General features: G+C 36.7%; 1 protein-coding gene across 7 annotated transcripts in view; it reads right to left on the bottom strand.

The window, feature by feature from the left end:
• Positions 1–226: 226 nt before the first annotated feature.
• The window catches only part of LOC131683704 (RIMS-binding protein 2), a 331,371-nt gene continuing 310,562 nt past the window's right edge, over positions 227–21,035 (bottom strand). For all 7 annotated transcript variants that reach the window (XM_058965931.1, XM_058965934.1, XM_058965935.1 and 4 more), the window contains one exon: positions 227–19,672. In XM_058965931.1, the coding sequence (XP_058821914.1) occupies positions 19,043–19,672 (630 nt within the window). In that variant the 3' untranslated portion in view covers positions 227–19,042. The remainder of the gene's footprint in view (positions 19,673–21,035) is intronic.

Here is a 21,035-nt window from a genome sequence, read left to right as displayed (position 1 = left end):
AATGAGCCTACAACACTGTTCAAATCTGGTCAAATTGGATACATACCGAACAATTTTACTAGGGTAAAGTACAATTATTTTTGGGTACTACAGCAGTGGGATTTAATTTATAAGATATCGTGTGCTGCCTGAAATGGTCTATGTATCAGTGCGATGGTAGTGGTGGTGGTGGCGCTACTGCGACTGGTGAAGTGATATGTTATTTTTGTGACGAAATGCAAACGCGTTTGTCCATTGTTTTGTGATAAGTTTTGGGTCTTCAATACATCCACGATTTTATTGTATTTTTCTGCTTGCAATGTTCACTTAAACAGTATAGTTACAAAGATGCATTTCTGCTTTCAGTTTCCGCCTGTTTTATTGTTGTTTTTGTAGTTTTTTTCTTTCCTGCTGATTTTGTTTTCACTGACTGTGTGGCATTTATGTACTTTTGTGTGTGATCTGTTTGTAGTTTTTCTTTGTTCTACTTAGCTCTGTAGTTGTTGTTTTGCTATTTATTCTGGTTGGGAATATATCGTTTGTTTGTTTTTTTGGTTGCTATGAGTTGTTGTTATGCACTCGAAGTAACGCTACTACTATCGTCAGTTGAATGGATCTTGGCATTCAGAAGAAGTGTAAACGAAGGTTAATTTCAGCTGGGATGGTTTTGGATTAGGATGATTCAATATTTGAAAATTTTGTCGTATTCATCAAGAAAATCACTATTGTAACAATCCCGCTTTATTCGGTTCCGATGAGACGAAAAATTCATGACTCTGCTATGCGTAGTGTCTATCGCATATGACCTTTTCAACAAAGATCGTGATAAAGTATATACAACAGTTATTTTGTTGTGAATTTCTGTGGTCAATTTAACCTAACCGTTCCTCCTTATTTAAATAAGCAATCAGTTCTTCATTTTCGAACGATTTAAATTGAACAGTGTAAGTGATAAAACACTGACTTTTGTTATTGTATCATTCACATTTGAGTGTTTCCTATAGAACAATGGCTCGACGAAATGCTAGATGAACTCAGTAAAACAAGTCGGGCAGCCTTCTATCAAAAAACGTGGAAAAATTTCTACCGAACCGTTACTCTCCTCAGCAGATGGAAAAGTAATCATTTCACGTTTGTCAAACGTCAACAGCAGGCTAAATATAATTACTCTACAGAGGGTCTGGTTGGCTTGATCGATTCTTAAAATCGATGTAACTTTTAGGCAGATTTTTCAGCTCTTAAAAATTGCAGGCACTAACAACCAATTTCTTTTTCAATCGATTGAAGATACATTAAATTTTCATAATTAACCCTTTCATGCCCAACTTTTTTCTAGGGAATGTAGAGTTTCAAAACTATTTTTCCTTGAAAAAGGTGGAGTCAAGAAACACGAAAAACCTATTTTCATAAAGATAGATACTTCCATGGCAGGGCTAGAAGCTGGTCAATTTTTACCTTCTAATGCTCAATACAATTCTCCTAGAATAATTACAATAGTCCAATTACGTGAAAAACGTAGCCAACGACTGCCTAAATTGATAAGTTTAATCAGTTTTCAATATTATTGCACCATAACGTAAATATATGAAAAAATCATTTTCCGTCGTCAACGTAAACTGTCCCTGGCAGCACTGCTCCATCGGAATCTAATCAGACTAATTGCAATAACTTCAGTTCTATAGCTGATCCTTGTAACTGTTGGTACTCAAATTAAAGGCAATAATCACATTACTTGCCTTACTTGTTTTTGTGAGCAAATCTCGCCTCAATCAAAAGTTATAAAGTTTAAAAACGTTGTTGTCCACAAACAACATGGGCATGAATGGGTTAATAAGGTTGTTTGGTCATTTCATAACATTTTTTTCAATTTGGTTGGTATTTCCTCAGAAACTGGACTCAAAGTGCCGATGCGAAATGAAGCACAAATACAAGAGCTACATTCAGGTCATGAGCACAGAGATTTCAAAACGACAAAGGAAAAAAGAGTGCGGAGAACTAAGATCGAGCGGAATATACAAGGCATAGCAAAACATGTACGATAAGTGCGTTGGATTGTATGGAAAGTACAAAGAGCTATTTATTTCTTCTCACAATTTGCTCTGAGATGGCATTAGACTTACAAAAATATATAAACACCAAGTTTTTTTTATGTGGGTATACACGCCACAAAATTTTAGAAATCCGCGTTATAAAAACCGCTCAATTTCGCATAACTTCTGAAATTCACCTAATCTCAGAAATCAGCTTAAGAAACAATTTCAGGTTTTGACCACCAGTTTCAACTCGTAGCATCTTTTTTCTGAATTTTATATAACACACTCCACTCCAATAACATTTCGTTAGGTTTTCATTTTTATCTTAATTAAATCGTATAACTTTATTTCCGATTCGTTCATATCTACTATAATTTTTAGAACATCGTTTCTTAAAATTAGAGCCTCTCTTCGTCTATTTTCTCTTCCGTTAATCACTCACTCATTTTTACGTTCGCCCTTAACACTATACGTCAATGAGCGCAGTGATAAAGGAAATAGAAGGTAAACAAAGAGAGGCTCTCATTTGCTGTGTGATGTTTTCAAAAATTATGGTAAGTATAACAAATTGTACAAATTTTTTAATGTCGAATGAACCTGTTAGCTTTTAAAAGATCATTTTCTTCAAATTCGTTTTTGGGATTCCAAGTGGAGCGCTGCAAAACCTCAAATTTTGAATCAACACAAAAAACAACGTAGGGAGACAGTTCCAAGAGATGTGTCCAGTGGGTCGCAGAATGGAACGAACCGATCAGTGTTTGTGCTTGATGGCGATTCGAACTGGTTCGAGTTGCTATGATATGTGTTTGCTTCATGGATGGCAACAAAGCGGTAGGGAAGAAAACGATCGACTCAGATTCTTTTTTCTCGTATTTTCGCTCATCTCGCTTTATTAGAATATATTTTTGACGTTCCTGTCAAACACTGGTTCACGCGACATAATCAGTTTTCTTCTGTTTTTATACATAAATAAAGTACGCAATAATTAACAATCATGCCACTTTCATTAAAGAGTCTGTTTGTGTATCGTGTCTGTTCGCTACGCTAAGTTTGTCTTAGTTTCATTCCGCTTCTAAACTAATTATTGAGAGATGAAAGATTGAATTTGGCTGCCTTTTTTGTTTTTTTTTCCTTGGATTGATCATTATAATTAATTATTGTATTTGTTCTTGTTGTTTCATAGACTTGATTTATACAGATGAATACAGGCGTTATTCTTTGATTTTGGACAGAGTTCACGCCATTCGGTACAAGAGAAGATGAAACAAAGCAATGAGTAAAGTTCAGCCAAATTTGAAGTGATTTGCGGAAATAGTTCATTATAAATGTATACTTTCGTGTTTTTTTTCCTGTGGTCAGGGTTTGGAGAGAAAAGCGTTTCGAGGCATTGCTGCGTAATTCAAAATGCGAACGATTTATTTTTGTATAACACGGTCCTTCCTTGGTTCTCTGTATAAAGATAGTCATAGCTTTTAGCTCCATTTTGCATGTTTCTGGTTTGGTTTTTGATAATAGCTATCTCAGTTTACGTGTTAGTAGAAAATGAAGAAGTTTCCGTTGTGAATATTTACAAAAAGCATGAAAAGCGCGTTTCTTTTTTTCTGGAATAGTGTCGTATTTTTATTTGCCCATATTTTCTTAGTTGTATATCTACGGTTTGTTTATCTCAATAAATGTACAAAGTACTACGCATCTTCACTTCAGTTCGCTATTTGTCTTTTTATACACTGTTTTGCGTTGCTTCATTCTAGCTTATTGTAATGATTTACACACACTTCTCGGCTTTTTTTGCTGCTCTAGTCGCTTTTAGCTACCGCTTTTGTCTTATAGCAGCAGTATTGGCTTTGAATTCAAATACGATTTAGCTACAGATCTTTCTTGCAACACGGTTGAGGAAATAAACAATAATAAGACAAGCGGAACCGTTCCTCGACTATTTGTGCCGATTTGCTACTAAAAATTCTACGAAGCTCAAAAAACAAAACTCAAAACTTAAACCTACCTTGTATAAAATTAAGATGCTATAGGAAGTAACACGATTGGCAATGTATAACACAATTCAAATGGAACAAATGGCACAGGAACTTCCAATGGTAAAGTTTTTCCACATGTAGACGGAGAAGAATGTTAAATATCACGACGAGAAAAGCGTTCTAATGGGAGAATTGTCTTATTTGTCCTCGGACAAAAGAATAGTGTTTTTTTAGTTTGTGAAAGCACGAGACGAATGTAGTAGCACTAAAAGGTAAATTCCACGCGTCAAACATTCAGAAGGCACCGAACTGAATTTTTATTATTTAAATTTATTTATTTCTCATTTTTTCTTTTCAATATAACAATAAATATTATTAATTTCACGGTACTTTGCTGTACCGATCGTATCTTTTATTAGCTTTCCCGCATGTTTTCAATTTCCCGCCAATTCTTCGGCCTCTAATTATTATTAGTTTGTTTTGTTTTGCTTTGTTAACAGACATTGCGTGTTTGATAGAAATGTTATGTTCTTACGAGTGTGATTCTGTGTTGGTTAGAAGTAATTAGCTGAAAAGTCTGTAGAAAGTTGAGGTGAAGTAAATATTTTGTTCCTTTTTTTGTGTTGGACTATAGAGTGAAAAGGTAACGTCAAATTTGAAAGAAACCCTGAAATGAAAGTGTAATTTCTTTCGTCACGTTCTAATCTCGTTCTTGCTCTAGAAAATTTCAAACATTAACAGGTTGTACAATTACACTAACATTATGACTACACCTTATTTTTGCTTGCGTTGCTTTGGCCAAGAAAAACTGATAACTGTCACACTGGCCAAACTGTCCTTTTGAGCAGGGCGGTGTTTGGTAAAAAAATAATACCGTTTAATTTCGCGTTATTGGTTCCCAAATTTCAGTTCTACGTATAGTTGTAATTACTGAGAGATTGTTCGGTTCGTTCAGCGTACCACGCTTATGTGTCGGATTTATTGATTGACATGTATGGGGTGCAATGTTCGAGTAACAATCCTGTGAGGTGTTGAACTTTGTAGCGTGAGTCCGCTCATATTTTTTTTTTTTGGTTGGAATAAACCATGACATATCGAGGTTTAACTCACGGTCCATGTATCATGATTCAACAAACGAACTTATTGATGTGAATTATTCTGTTATGTAAATAATTGCTAGTTGATGTTGTACTAATCATTTCAATTGGAGCAAATGACACCTAACTGAAATCTTTATGTAATTCATGTTCTTATGTACTCTGTTCCTGTCCGATTTTATATTTAAGTACACAACAGTATACACGCCGAATTTTATTTTGTCATTGATAGCATACTTTTCTATCCTATCCTCTCGTTTCTTCTGATGCAAATTTTATGCATTGGATATATTGAATGCTTACTAGAAATATATGCTAGAAAATGCATAAATAGTACAGCAGAATAAAAGAGAAGGGAATAGAAAATATGCTAACTTTGCATATTTTTATTTCTCAGTGTACACATAAAATTTACAGCAGAAGCAACGAGTGGCAGATATAAAAGCATGCTATCGATGAAAAAATAAAGTTCTGCGTGTACACTGAGAAACAAAAATATGCATAGTTAGCATACTTTCTATTCCCGTCTCTTTTCTTCTGCTTTACAGCAGAAGAAACGAGAGGCAGATAGAAAAGTATGCTATCGATGCATAAATAAAATTCTGCGTGTAGTCTTGTCTACAGACACTTTATACACAGACTTGCGGAGACAAAAACAATAAAACTAGCAACCATAAATGTAAACTGGCATCACGGAAGATCCCATAAGCTGTCCAAGGGCTATCTTCTCTATTTCCTCTCACAAAACCCTCATGCTCGTGTGGCTGTACTTTTTGACAGTCCTATTGGCTGCAAATTTTGACACTTCGGTAGTCTGTGTATAAAGTGTCTGTAGTCTTGTCCTAATTTGGCTGTGCACGCTGACGAAGTCGACATAAAATTGACTTTTACTGTGAGCCGTGTTTACAAACATTGCTTCACAGCTTTGTGGCATTGTTGGTAAACACGGCTCACAGTAAAAGTCAATTTTATGTCGACTTATCAGTCGACTTTGTCAGCGTGCACAGGCTAATCAGGAAGGATTCTTAGTGCCAGTGAGATTGTAACGCTAACCCTGTAGTGTCTGATGCTATACACCAAGAATCGGCTACGAAGTCTGTCGAAATAGCAAGTTAAATTCTGCTATGGAACATAGCATCATGGGATCAGTTTAGCGAGAATGTTGACAATGACGTAAAAGCCAACCGTTAGGCAATGCAATAAGGGGAAATTGCGGACGAACAATTACTCGCTGAACAGTGTCGTTGACAAACAACAGAAGAGAAAAGTTTTCTACTTCATCTGCTGATGTTATCTGAACACTTGTCCGTAATCGTTGTTCAACGTGAATTTTGACTGTTGGACATCCAGCCCTTTTCATAAATATGTCGTTTGGTATATATTAAATTGGTAGATGAATAATCTAAATATATACCATAACAATTTCAGAACACAATTCGAAGTATTTCACCGTGCAATTGATTATCTGGATTCACCAGCGTTCGGCGAACTATGGGATATACTTAAGGTTGGCCGTCAAACGGTGAGATAACATAGTAGGTACTCACAAGTTTCCTATCTCATGCTTCAACGTACCTGTTGATGACATTTGGTCGTTAGACCGGCGTCCACCGGGTTCAATCAGCCTTCTGCCGTAGTAGCGGAGTGAGAGGGTGCCAACAGGTACCTGTGAAGCGACCGGTACCTGTGCCGAGGAATGAATAGCAAGGGGGGCTTCACATTTTGAAATCCAGCCTTACGTACAACTATGACTAGTATTCGAAGTGATGACAAATACTAAGCCACGCACGGAGCCTGTGGGTCACCAGGACGCACCCAACAGTAATTTGGCTATTACCCTGTTAAGCGTGGCTCTCATTTTGACAGGGTTGACTTTTTCCCTAGTATTCGTGGGAATAAAACCGAAAATACTAAGAACAATGTAAACATGTAAGATTGCGCCTGGTGCAGAATCAGAACAACATTTTCTGCGCAGAACGCAGAAGTACCTGTGGGTGGCCTAACGCGAAACACTTCACGACGGACTTCTGATCATAGCAATCCTGCAGTAACGGTAACGAGTGTCCGTCTAACAAGTTATTGAATACTTTACGCTGACGTCACAAATGAACTGAGTGTTCATTTTTGACAGTTCGCTTGTACTGTTTACATGGACTTAGAACAATTCTTTACGATTTTCTTCGAGCGAATCTAGTCGTCCACAAATTTTTCTAAGTCCATGTAAACAGTACAAGCGAACTGTCAAGAAAAGTGAGGTTAACTGTGCCAGTAAAGAACCTAATACACAAAAGAACACTATGCCGGTCACGAACTGCTACGCAAGACAAGGATCGGAAAACCCCTGTAGGCACGAGCCGAAGCACATGCTGGGCTAAAGGCCACTGGAATGTCGAGCAGCACACAGCCTGCGACTAGCCATCGGCAAAATAACTGGGAAGAATTACGATCGAAGAACACCAAAACAATGAGCAGCATTCGCTGCATCCAAGTGAACCTTTATCTCACCAAAGGTGCCACAAGTGTCCTTGTTCGAAAATTAACCAATGAGCACCTAGACATCGCTCTTATACAGGAGTCGTAGGAAAATAAACACAAAATCTTTGGTTTAAATACCTCAGCTCACAAGTTAGTATATTTTAATGATCAGCCAAATTCAAGAGCTGCACTTCTGATAAACGTAGCAATAAAGTTTTCTCTGTCACGGATTGGTATTGGCATCTCTGAAGAAGATATCTGTGCAGTGGCCAAAGAATGTCTTTCTTCAAGTGAACTGGAGAAAGTGAAAAAATTGGCGAAGAAAGATGTTGATTTGATTGGGTTAAAATTCATATGCTTCAAAATCGTGATCTTGAATTTTGGAAAACGCCTCATCTACGTTAACCCTTAAAGGCGCAAATTATTTTTTTAAGAATTTTGTGAAAATGTGTCTCACCGCTATTATACGTTACTGCGATTTTTTGACGATTTTCAGGATGTTGTTTTAAAACAACATTAAGCAATTAAGGGTTAAACATCTGTAACGATAAATCTAAAGATGATCCGCAACCACCGAGACGCCCGTAGAAAGCAAGCAGGAAGCCCTCAATCCTCCAGCGCAGTTGCGCCATTTGCAGCCAGCGTTAACAGTCGTCTCGGCCCTGTGTACTAGAAATGTTAAGGGGTTTTACAAGACTGTAAACTTAGGCAAGTACTGACGATAATTCTTCATAATAATTTACCTTACAGTCAACGAAATAGAGTAGTACCGTCGCCGATGCAAATATACTACCAGGACGTTGGTGGTGTGCATTTCTGCGCTAATGCTTATCGTCTGGCTTGCCCCGGTCACAACTATGACATAATCGCATTCACCGAGACATGACTCAACGATTAAACTCCGTCAAATCGTTTACTCTTTCGTTGACTTCAGTTACACCTCGACGGCCGTAGGCTAGGTGTTAACATTGAAAACTAATACTCAGAAACGTTTGCAGCTACATCTGGCATAGCGCAAGGAAGCCATCTTGAACCCCTGATCTTCTTACTTTACTTCAACGATGTGAACTACAGACTGATTGAACCTCGGTTGTCGTGCAGGACTGATTATTTACAAAGAAAATGCCGCGATGATCTTAATTCCCCGACCGAGTTTAGTCATCTGTTTTGTTTTATTCCCTAAAAGTTTGAAATGGGTGAGTTTGAATGGCTGAGCTTTAACGAATTTTTTCTTGTGATGCAATTTGATTCAGTACACCCTTGATATTATTTTCAGATCTCGAGAAACGTTAGGAAATGGACTCAATTTATAACATTTCAAAAGCTTTCGACTTTGTATCTCACATGATTACAATCTTGTAACTACAACGGCTATCTAAGATCTCCGCCATGGTTGACTAAGTACTTGCAGTCCTAGTGGTCTGCGTTTATCAGGATAAAGATCAAGTATACTCAAAATGTCCACCGGCTTTCCACGCGATTGTCATCTGGTCTTTCATCATCTTAGTTATGAATCAGTTATGCAGTCAACTTCAGAAAAACCAATGTAAGCAAATGATGATTTTCCAACCAGTCTACTCGGAGTTACTAAACGAGATAGTTTTCTGAGTAGTTTTTTATGATCTATTTAGTCAAAATCTATTAACTACGTCGACCTGTGCTTTCTATTCCAATCCTTCCATTGAAGTGATATCATCCTAATACAATTAGGTAATTCTAGATACTCGATTCATTTGTGCCACTATTGCTGCACCTAGAGAATATTAGTTTGAGCGCTATCAAACGATACCATCGGCTTGCCAACGTTTCGATGGTTTGATGACATCTTCAGGGTATGCGTTACTCTCTCAAGGATTATCCTAATAATGCTTCCCAAAGAGCTACAAAACTTTGCTCTTCAATGCTACAACATCATTCGTTAGAGGGAATATTTTGTAATTTGATATTTATGATATGAAAACCTAATAATCTTGGGTTATGTATATGATGAAGTCTCGTAAAAAGTTCCCAAGAGAAGGGTCAAAGTGCTGTCGTTAATGGTAGGGCTGTTGTCACTTTTTTCTACATTTCGGCTATGTTGAATTCGGATTTTGGCTCGATTCCAAATAAAATGTCCTGTTCTACTAAAGGCAAATCTATCTACCACTTCGATTTCAGAGACTAAGAACTTTTTGGGTTTCATATGAGTAAGTGTGCAGGGTGCAGTATAATTTTGACGGAAGATTATGCCACGCTACAGTCGTTGGGCCCTAAAAGAACATGGAAAATAGTCCGATTTGAGAGAATAAGAATTTTGATAAGTGTGTTGTAATCAAGCTGGATGCTAGCAAGTTAGCGAGAATGTTCGTGCGATTATCTCGTTAAAAAATTTTGGTAAAATATTGAAAGCAAATCGTATGTTTTGAATTGAGATCGCATGGCACGCATGAATTTTGAGAAGCCGCATTCAGGCGCGGGCGCTGTCTTTTTGTTATGTGGTAGCAATATTTTCAGCCAATTTAATCTTATAGGATCATAAAATAATATATAATATCATAAAATAGAAAAAAAAACATAGGGAGAAAACAACGGAGACTCCATTTAGGACCGATTGAGTTAGTCAAAACTGGATCCAGTCGAAAATGGATATATTCTGATAGCATTTGACGTGTCTGCGACTTTTCACTCCGCTGTTTTTTACTCTAAGTTTTTCTAGTCGAAATTATAAATTTGATTAAAACAAGGTGTGTACTTACGATTGCCAGTAAACGCGCGCAACGGACTTGTTGCTTTTTCTAGTTTTATGTTTGATATTACCTCACCTCATCTTAGCAAACGGTGCACGTGTTTCTGTACGTATTTTGAGATGTGTCGTTTGATTGTGTTGAGTTGTATCATTTCCAAAGATGGATGCAATCTTTTCGCTTGAAAAACCCGTGCCTATTTGATGGTTGCGTTTTATTCTTTCTTCAGTTCATTTATTTTTTTTCTATACCGCTGAATGTTGAAATGTAAGATTCAAGGAAAAACGTAATAAAGGAAGCTCCTGGTATGCTACAAAAACAAAACTGATTGGTTGGCAAAAACCAATATGCTTCGCATTTTTTTAAATAGGGTCGAAAAACCAGTCATAGTCATTAAGGAAAAAATGACTAACAGTTAGTCAGTTTTTGACATATCACAAAAGATAGAATCAGATTACAGTTTAATTCCGCTAGGTTGTATTTATTCAATTGTATAAATACGTATTTTGTCAGGATCATGTCGACTTCTTCACAGAAGAGGTAGATAAGAGGATGAAATATTTCGACAAACATGTCAAATGGTCCTAAGTGCAAATGAGAGACTCTCTTTGTTTACTTTCTCTTTCGATTATTACTGCGTCAACATAAAACTTTTCAATATTGTTTCAAGATATACCGAAAAACTTTGATTTTGACAAGCATATTATGCTAAGAGTTAAGGAACAAATGTATAAACGGCCGAGTTATTAGCGAAAGAGAAAGTAAACAAAGAGAAACTGTCATTTATAGTTAGGGCCATTTGACTTGTTTGGCTAGATATGTTTTGAATTGTTGAATAAATGCTACCTAGTGGTATTAAAATTATTCGTTCCACATAAATTTTCTATTCTATTTAAATGAGAAAAGTCTACTGGGGAAGGGGGATATATAGATTGATCCAGCTGAGTTGGTATTGTGCCGTTGACGCTTGATTTGCGAGACAAACAATTCGTTTACACGGTGAATTGGGAGGCAGACAAACTGCTTTCAGATAACTATGCTGAATTCCTCTGGATAAAGACTCGCAATCTCTATCGTTTGCTTACTCTTACTAATCGAGCACGAAACCTGTGAATGGTTCTCGTTCGAGAAGGAATCGAATTGATTTTCTTTGGATAGAGTGCTTTTGACAGGTCTCGTGCTCGACTGGAATGACACTTGCAGATAAATAGTAAACGATAGAGATGGCGAACGGTAGTATAAAAAATGCGAGCTTTGGGTGCGTATTTTAAGCGTCAGCCCAGTAAAGTTCAAGCAGGAAATGATCCGGAATGCTGACTGGTTCTTATTCGTATTCTGGCTCCAGTGACATAACCGATTCTAGTTAGAATCGGTTGTGTCATTGGAGCCGGAATACTAATTAGAAACAGCCAGAATTCTTGCTCATCTCCGGCTAAACTGGGAGATATCTCAATAGTGTACTTGACAATCTGTAACTGTATTAGTGTGTTCAACGATTTGTTTTCCTCCACCTGTCATAATTTTTGATAGGTGGAGGAAAACAAATAAAAAAAGCTTTTCAGTCGGATTATTTGCATAGTGGATCCAACCGGTATTGTAGTCTCCGGAATAAGTTTCACAGTGACACAGAGCATTATTACATCACTAGCTGGTAGAAAATAAAGAACAAAAACGGCAAAAGCAAATGGGATTGTTTTCAACTAAGAAACTGCATAAGTGTTCGTGAGACCGGCCGACAAGAACTCAATTGCTATGAGGTGTATTCTACAGATATGAGAAAACACTATTGCGCTTTAACTCGTTTGTCGTCATAAACCAAGACTTCCATAGCTTTCTTTGATTTTTTCGGTTTCTTATACATGACGATATTTCGCACCTAGTAAACCTATTTTCGAATGGCACGTCACATTTTCAAAAAAAGGATGTTGCCAAGCAAAAGTAGTAGCCTTACAAAATAATTTTGATTAGATTGAGAGCTAATCAAAATATTGTGTTGACATTTAATCTGTTCTATTCTGGCTTCAGTTGATTATCGAAGTAAACACAAGCGAACATTTCTCCTGTTTTGCAAACGCGCTACTAGGACGCAGTATAGCGCATGACATGACATGAACTAAAGAATTCGACAAAACAAGGTAATGCGACTGTTACTACGATGTGACAGACTAACTCCGCGACATTTGATGCTTAATTGTTTACAATGGATGTTAGCCATACCAGCCTATCCCAACAACAGGCATAACTATGTTAGCCATTTAGAAAATTATGTGATCCGTTGTCTATTCAGTCAGACTAACCTACTAAACGAAATGGCGACAATGGCACACCTGATGGTGATACCCCAATTATCTCTGAACAGGTAAAGCTCGTCTGTTCCCTGTATTATTACTCCGGACAGACCCATACTAGGGGTGGCATGGCATCTGGTAGTACAAGCAAAGAATTGATCCACTGAGTTCCTGCTTACATGTTGCAAAAAGCAACAAAAACAGGACTCATTTCTTCATTTTCTGCTCTTTTAAGACATTCTAATTTTTTGTAATAAATTAATGAACTAAATATTTAGTTCTCTTCTTATTTATTCGTAATAAAACAGTTCGATTTCCGTGCGAAATTGCTAGTATATCCGTCATACAAAGTTACAGATTATGCTTATTTTTGGCCGCTCAAAATTATCTCATTTTCCTTGTCACGAATACAATCGATAATTTTTTTTAGGTGTTGCCTCAGTTAGTTCACTACACTTTACCCTATGCTACTCAACCGCACCTTTTGGTGGGTTACGGAAAATTCGGTGTGGACTATCCAAAGGAAAACGAGAAAATAAAACTATTTTGTGTATAGCAGTGTTATGTAATTAAAAAAATCATAACACTTTTTTAAATTTTTGTTGCTGACTAGTTATACTCCTCTATAAGTGTGATATTCTGTTGTGATCGATGTTAAAGGAAGTAAAAGTTTTTAGCAAAAAAATAATCCCATCAAACGGCAGTTATGGGATTTTTCAGGATTAAATTATAAATCCGTAATTTTCATGAATTGGTAATATGTTCTTGGCTGTTATGGACAAAGCAAAAAATTACCCGTATGAACAAAAACCATTCCAGAAATCTTTGGAGACATTTCCAAACTATTCATGTAATACTCACCATATTGGGAATACAACTGATATGTTCCACCATTATAATTGAACTGTTATACTACTATACCCATTTTAGTTACCATTTCCAATACCTTACGTGGATCCTAAATTGAAGATTTGTATACTACATTGTACTTTTGTGCCAGAGGTATTGCGTATTGCTCTGGTGATTTTTGTTATTCTTATATCCGTTTAACCTGCTCCAAAAATCTGTAATTTAAGATGGTCAAAAATTCTCGTCTTACAATCTTACTGTGATAGCTCAATTGGATAAAGCGTCATCAGTCCACTTAGTGTCACCAAAGCTTTCTTCAGAAAATGGCGTGAACAAAATAATATTTCATCGATCGATAGAATTGAAATGGAAGGGCAAGAGATTTTTGTTCTCCAGCTAATATTTTATCCATCGCTAAACCTAAAATATGCATGCCACCATAATCTGTATGGTTCTTGAATGGTATGTTCTCAAAATGTATATGGAAAGCAGCACCTTTTGATATGGTGACTGTTCTTAACAACCCGTTGTTTGTATGGTCGAGTATGGAAAAACGACACTGGTTATGTTCGATATTGTACCAGGCAATGGTTAATCTATTGTTGAACGAACCATATTGAAAACGGTTTTGGGACGTTTGATGCAATGGTTGGTATATGGTACACATTTATGCGGGTAGGCAGCAGATGATAATTTGTTTTCCTATTTTTTGTGCCTTTCCTTTTGCCAGTTTATGTTCTGTTAAAATAATATTTGAATGAAGTACGTTTCTAGACATTTCCTCGTTATTCCCCGTTACAATTGTCCTTAAATGTATTTTTGTCTCTTAATGAGTCTCTTGTTAGCCGGGTGCCCAGAAACTTCTAAACACTATAATCGCACGCAAATTCTAGCAAATTTTTTAAACAGGATCACTACCCCTACTAAATATATTCCTCCTTTCGTGACACTTGTGGAGTGCACAGTGGTGTATACGGCCTCTAGAAAAAGCAAGTGTCGGACTAATATTCCTTCCCATTTGTACCCCATTTGAATCTCTTTGCAATTTTAACTTGTCCCAATCAATAACGTAGTAGCAACCAGGGGTGGTCGCACAAGCTCAAGCTCAACTGGTATGAGTCTGTTCTTGTAACTACACGACATTTCAAACTTTCTGTAATTAGCTGGCATGTAACGGGGCTAATACTGCAGCCCAGTTAGCGAATGCCGGTCGCTACTAGGCTGACCTGTCAAATGCTAAAAATTACTGGGGCCTTTTTAGATGGTCTAGGTTATCTAAACTTATGTTTAAATTCAAACTGATTACACATTTCAATAATTCAGTTACTAACAACAAAATGAAAATTAATATTAATGTTATTCATTTGCCATTATTGTTTTCCATCTGCTGGCCCCTGGCTTGTTTTGACATCAAAATCTCTAATTACGTTTGACGTCTATATTGTGACGTTTAATTGCTGCATCCCAGTTACCGAACGCCCAGTTAAAAAGCAGCCCAGTTAAAGAACATTGCATGAAAAAATATATCCTCACTTTTCTGATAGTTTAGACAGCTAGTTTACATGGACTTATTATATTCGATCCAACCTTTGTTCGAATTGCTTTTAAATTCTAATACCATGTGAACAAGCTCGCTGAACTGTCATTTTTTCGAACATTTTTACTCAGATGACGTCAGCTTGCAATGTTCCAAAAAGCGCCCAGTTACCGAATGATTGCTGTACTTGAATTTTCAACTGAAACCAGAATATCATTTGCTTTCCTAAAATCCTAAATCGGTAGAATAATATTTAAAAAAATAAAAGTGTTTTATACCTTCTCGCTTAATTTTAGCTACTCATTGCAACCAAAAATACTTCTACTCAAAAATGAGTAAAATTTATTTGGTGGCTCAATATAACTACCTCTATCCGACATTCGTATAAAATCATTTCCACTTACCTCTCTTACTATTACTCATTTTTGAATAGAAACGAGTAGATTTGACTCAATGATGTTGTGTCGGATGAAGATAGACTTCTTCGATCGGACTTCTTATTCAGGTATCAAACGTATTTCTAATTTCTGTGCTTTTGGTTGAATTGAGCTGTAGAGGAAATGCGTGTAGACGCTTGTTCATTATACAGTCGTGATGCGCTGATTGGTCACTTTTTAACTTGACAGCCGCTAGTTGATCGATTGTTCACCTAAAAAAACATCTGAATGCCAAAATCTGATGTCGAATTTACTTTGACAATAAGTCTGACAATTTTTAGAGATGTGAACAAAAGCATTTAGACTACTAACGACTTTTTGGAGAGTTTTTGACATCTGTCGGTTGGTTCAACTAGCGAATAAAAAAATGGCTAGTTGGTCAAAGGATGTGACCCAACTAGTGGATCTTGATTGTAGCTCAAATGATACTTACTCAGAGTATGAGTAGTGAAAATCAGAATAGTCGTGTGGCGCCTGTACAATGTCAAGAAACGTTGTTTCAAACACTTTACAAATGTCAATGCAAATCTATTTCTGCATGTTATTTATTGTATGGGTTGTCTCACTTTTGACCAAATTGAATAGGTATTTACTCAATTTCGAGTGAACACTTAGAAAATTTTGTTAAAAGTGGAACAACTTACATGCAAAATGAAACTCGCATTCATATGTGTCCAATATCCCAAATAATGATTAGCAGACATTGGTCAGTGATGATTCGATTATTTTGATTTTCACTACTCAGTCTCAGAGTAACTATGATTCTTCTGCTGAGTTACATTAAACGAGCGTATACAGTAAGGGCGTTCAACACAAATCTCGCGTGTTTTTTTTTGGAAAACGGTCAATAAGCATTCTGTTAAAATTCACTTTGAGAGAAAATTCCAGACAAACCGTATCTCGCCGAGAATGGAAGTTGACATTTATAAAAGAGAAAAGTTTTTTCTTTCGTCTACTGCTGTGATTTATAATCTGCGAATAATGGTTTGTCCACAATTTTCCCACAAAATGAATTTTCACAGCTAATTGGCCCTGTCAATTACCCGGTCAAACCATTCGGAATTTGATTCGGAATCCTGAATGGAGTCATTATAGATTCCAAATCAAATGCAACAACCGATTCTGAGTCGGAATCGGTTGTTGCATTTGATTTGGAATCCATAATGACTCCATTCAGAAGTCCGAACCGGTTCCGGAATGAGTTTAACTGGGTAGCCGCGAGAGCTGTTAAAATTCACTTTGAATTGAAGTTTTGTTACTCGTCGAGAGCAGATATTGCCAATAAAGAAAAGAGAAGAGTTTTCTCTTTCATTTACTGATGGGATTTGTTCTTAGTACAGTCGTGATTCGCTGGTTGGACACTTTTTAACTGAGCCGCTTTTTAGTTGGACCTCCGCTAGTTGGACCATTGTCCAACTAAAAAGCATCTGAGCGTCAAAATCTCATGTCAAATTGACTTTGACAATCTATCTAACAATCTTTTTCACTACTAATGTCTTCTTTGGGGAGTTTTTGACATTTGTCAGTCGGTCCAACTAGCGAATTAAATTCGTTAGTTGGACATAGGCTGTGGCCCAACCAACGAATCATGACTGTAATGGTTTGAACGAAATTTTCCAAAACAAATAATTTTGATATTTAGTTTCGATACTCTTTTCCTAAGTTAATCGATACTTCATCGCTGAATCCGAAAAATACAACTAAAACGCATTTTGTCATCATGGAAACAATTGGGTAAACTGTAAACACACAACCAATCTAGTTCGTTCTAATTCATGTTGACGACAAATTGATCTGAGTTGTCAAAATCTTTTACCAAAATAGACGGATTTTTCTTTAGAAAAAAGATTGCAACCATCCCTGGAGCTGTCCAGTATGATCCTACGAAAAATCAGTAGGCATAGATCCTACGCTGTCCGTTGATTGATTTTTAGCTTGATCACTAATTATGTGTCATGTCGTGTGTTTTAGATTGTTTGCGAATGTAATTTTTGCATTTTTTTTTCAATTTTTTTGTTTGTTTACAATCCATCTTTCTCTCAACGTGTCATCAAGACATGCCACAAAATTGGTTATTTTTGTTGTTTTTCTTTGCTTTTTTTGGTTGTTTATTTTTAAAGATTGATTAATAACTATAAATATTCTCAATTTAATAATGGTGGGTAAACATTTGTGGTCGTCTTTTTCCTTAACATTTCACCTGGAATATTTTGTTGTTTTTTTTTCGTCAATGTATCTTCCCGTTAACAACTGCCAACATTCTCTCGGTCCGCCTGGATTTGCTTTACTTTTTTCGACCTAGTACTGATATTTACAAGCCAATCTATGATTTAATTTTGTGTTCGACTATTCGTTTCGAAATCTCCTCCTAACCCAATGCTCGAGTGTAACTCCAAACCAATAGCTAAAGTTTTGGAGTATGGTTTTTTTGTCTGCTATTTTTCCCTCTTTTGTATATTACACAAAATTTTGCTTTAGCTACATATTTTCTGTCTTTTAGATTTGTAGTAGGTATTCTTAATACAACATCTTAGCGACTTTTTGTATAAACGAACCAAGACAGTAACAAATAATAACACTGTTATAAGTTGATATTTGTTTACTCTTTGATTCACAATTCAAGTTAGAAGTCAATAATAAGATAACGGTAATAAGATTTACTTCAAGTTGTGTTTCTTTTGTTATTATTGAAAGATATTTGTTATTAATTAATATATTATGTTGTGCTAAAGACGCGCCGTTTCGATCCAATAACATTTTGTTGTTGTGTTCATATTTGCTAGTGTGTATTGATGAGTAATGACGGGATAGTTGAAACGGTGTGATGTCGGTGAATTCTAATTGTTGAACAGCACTTTGAAGCATGAATGTTTTGTTGTCCATCTTTTTTTTAAATATATATGATATATTTATAATAATATTTATATGGAATGATATGGGTAATGATTTGCTTTAAATGTAAATATCACCTTTTCATTCACTTTGTTTTTTTGATCACTCATCTTAATGTTAGAACTTGTCTTTTATGTCCGATAATAACTACAACATTGTATAATTTTAACTTTCCTCCTGTGTAATTTCTTAAACCGTTACCGAAAACAAAATATCAGACACAACGAAAAAATTCATAACAATGTAAAACACGTTTGAATAGTTACAACTACACTTCCATGGCCGGAGGATTTTCTCCCATCCAAAAGTGAAACAAACAAATGCAAAGTCGAGGAAAATTTGTAGATGGGAAAACAATACTTTTTGTCAAAATTTCGCAGAAAATACGTGTGCGTGATCATGTCTTTGTTTTTTGTTGTCTAGTCTCTAATTGTTTCATTATTAAACTATTAAACCTAAATAAATCTAAATTTCGTCATATTTACATATTTTCCATTTTTATTTGCTCTCATTTTTTTGGTATAAACCAAAGCTATATATCGATAACGATTTATTTCTTTTGTCTTTTACTGACTGCCCTATTTTATTTGTTCCTTTCATTATCGGGTGCGATGCAGTTGCTGCTTCGTCCCGTATTGAGTTCGTCATAGGATTCGGAATGTTGAGAGTAATTCATAATAATAATAATGTACAGTATAGTCTAACTTCGTTACCGTTCCAGTACCGGTAATAATAATGTTCTGAACTAAATGCCTGGGGTTATTTACCACCAAGTCCAAATTTCATAAATAATAACTCTTTACCCTTGGAAAGCATGTCACCGCCTGGCGCGGCTATTTCTTGGATCTTGCCCATGATATTTGGACCACCCGGCTGCTGTTGCTGGCCAGGCTGTCCCGGTTGACCAGGCTGACCAGGTTGTTGTTGTTGTTGCTGTTGATGCTGCTGTTGGCCTCCACCCATGCCCATATTCATACCTAAACTACTAAATGGACCGGATGACTGTTGTTGCTGGGGTTGCTGATTCATCTGACCACCGCCAGGTTGCTGCTGCTGCTGGGTCTGTGCGGCCGGCTTCTTGCCAAACAGACCGCCGGTTGCAGCACCGGCGGCTCCGGATAGCAGATTTGTAGCTTGGGAGAAGACACCACCGGATGAGGCTGTGGTCGTAGGTTGTTGCTGTTGTTGGGGTTGTTGCATTTGCTGCATCTGCTGATGCTGCATCATTGACGGTTGCTGTTGTTGTCGCATCTGCTGTTGTTGATGTTGCTGCTGTTGGAGTTGTTGTTGTTGTTGCAGTGGCGTTTGTTGTTGCATACTACTCATTCCGCCAACATTACCACCGATCCCTATTCCTTGACCGATCATCCCTCCCATCCCCTGCATCCCCTAGAAAACGCAGCAGCTGCGTTAGTCCGTTTTGATACTGCGCCCACCAAGCCCACTTGTACTATGAAACTAATTGCTCACAAACTACATTAACGGAAAAACGGGACTTAGTAATTGGAAACGCAACTTTAGAAAAAACCGTAACACAACTCAACTCAAGGAAATGAAACTACTTGTCCGGTACGGGTGAGTTCAGAGACGTGCGTGGATGTGGTCGTACTATTTAGATGAAATTGTTAACGAAAAACTCATCGAACGGGATAAATCAATAAGAAAACTTGCACAATAGGATTAAAAATAACTATGTGACTAACTCTGCGTTTAAATCTATTTGCTACAAAGTTTTTTTTTTCACTAAATAGGTGGCATATCCTTGAAACAAAATAAAATTAGTCAAATATTCATTAATGGTTTAGACATTTCAAATACATACAGCATACCAAAAATCTTGTCAAACACACTAATAACGCATTCATCCGAAAATGCTCGAAGTGACAATATTATGTCACGGATTTTTCTTAAGAGGAGAGTGTATTTTTTGGAAATATCCGTTGGTAAGTGCCACCTTCTTCGATTTGTTCCCGTGGTGGTCAATGGTAGAAGTGTTACACAAAAAGAAACTGGCAGCACTTAATTCAATTAATCCTTTTTTTGTAAATTACGGCAGACATTATTATTGTGAATAATTTTGGTGACATCACAATAAAGCATCTTAAATTTAATTTCACTATATTACAGGTCGTGTTATTGACGGTTATTGATTTTAGGTTTTGTGTATCTGTTCTTCATCAACTTGAATTTGTAGTTAACTGTTGTGCAACACGACCGCGTTGTTTAAAGCATAACTTGTAACAAGAGACTGCATTCTGTGCACTGCGTTGGAAATCCGAGGTGGTGCTAAAGATGTTTCGTATTCGCGAAGGATATCTTCCGTGCCATCAAGTAGACAAGTGATGGGACAGTAAAGCAAAAACAACGTCTTAATCCCGAGAAGAGCAATGTTATTACTTACGAAACTTTTAAATGAACTACGGTCGCGTACTGTGAACAATAGGCGAGATGAACCTGTAGATAATTGTAGGTGCTAAGAACGCGAGGTGTATACAGGTGTACACATTTTTTTCTATGTGTGCATCAGCTGTCACTTTTTTCGGGTAAACCAGAAGAAATGAAGAAGAAAACAGAAGCACGTGGTCCCATACTTCATTCTGATTCGTTAGTGATGTAAACATTTACTCTTTTGTGATCCCGGCCGCCATACTTATTTTTACCACGTGCTTACAAGCTTCGTTTCGATTTGTCGGTATGTTGATTACGTGCTTCGAGGTCCTGGGCCGCTATGATTAATTTCACTAGCAACAAA

Source organism: Topomyia yanbarensis, chromosome 2 (genome assembly GCF_030247195.1).
Source record: "Topomyia yanbarensis strain Yona2022 chromosome 2, ASM3024719v1, whole genome shotgun sequence".
Taxonomy (NCBI): domain Eukaryota; kingdom Metazoa; phylum Arthropoda; class Insecta; order Diptera; family Culicidae; genus Topomyia; species Topomyia yanbarensis.
The sequence above is the reverse complement of the archived record's forward strand: the minus strand, read 5'-3'. Positions and strand labels throughout refer to the sequence as shown.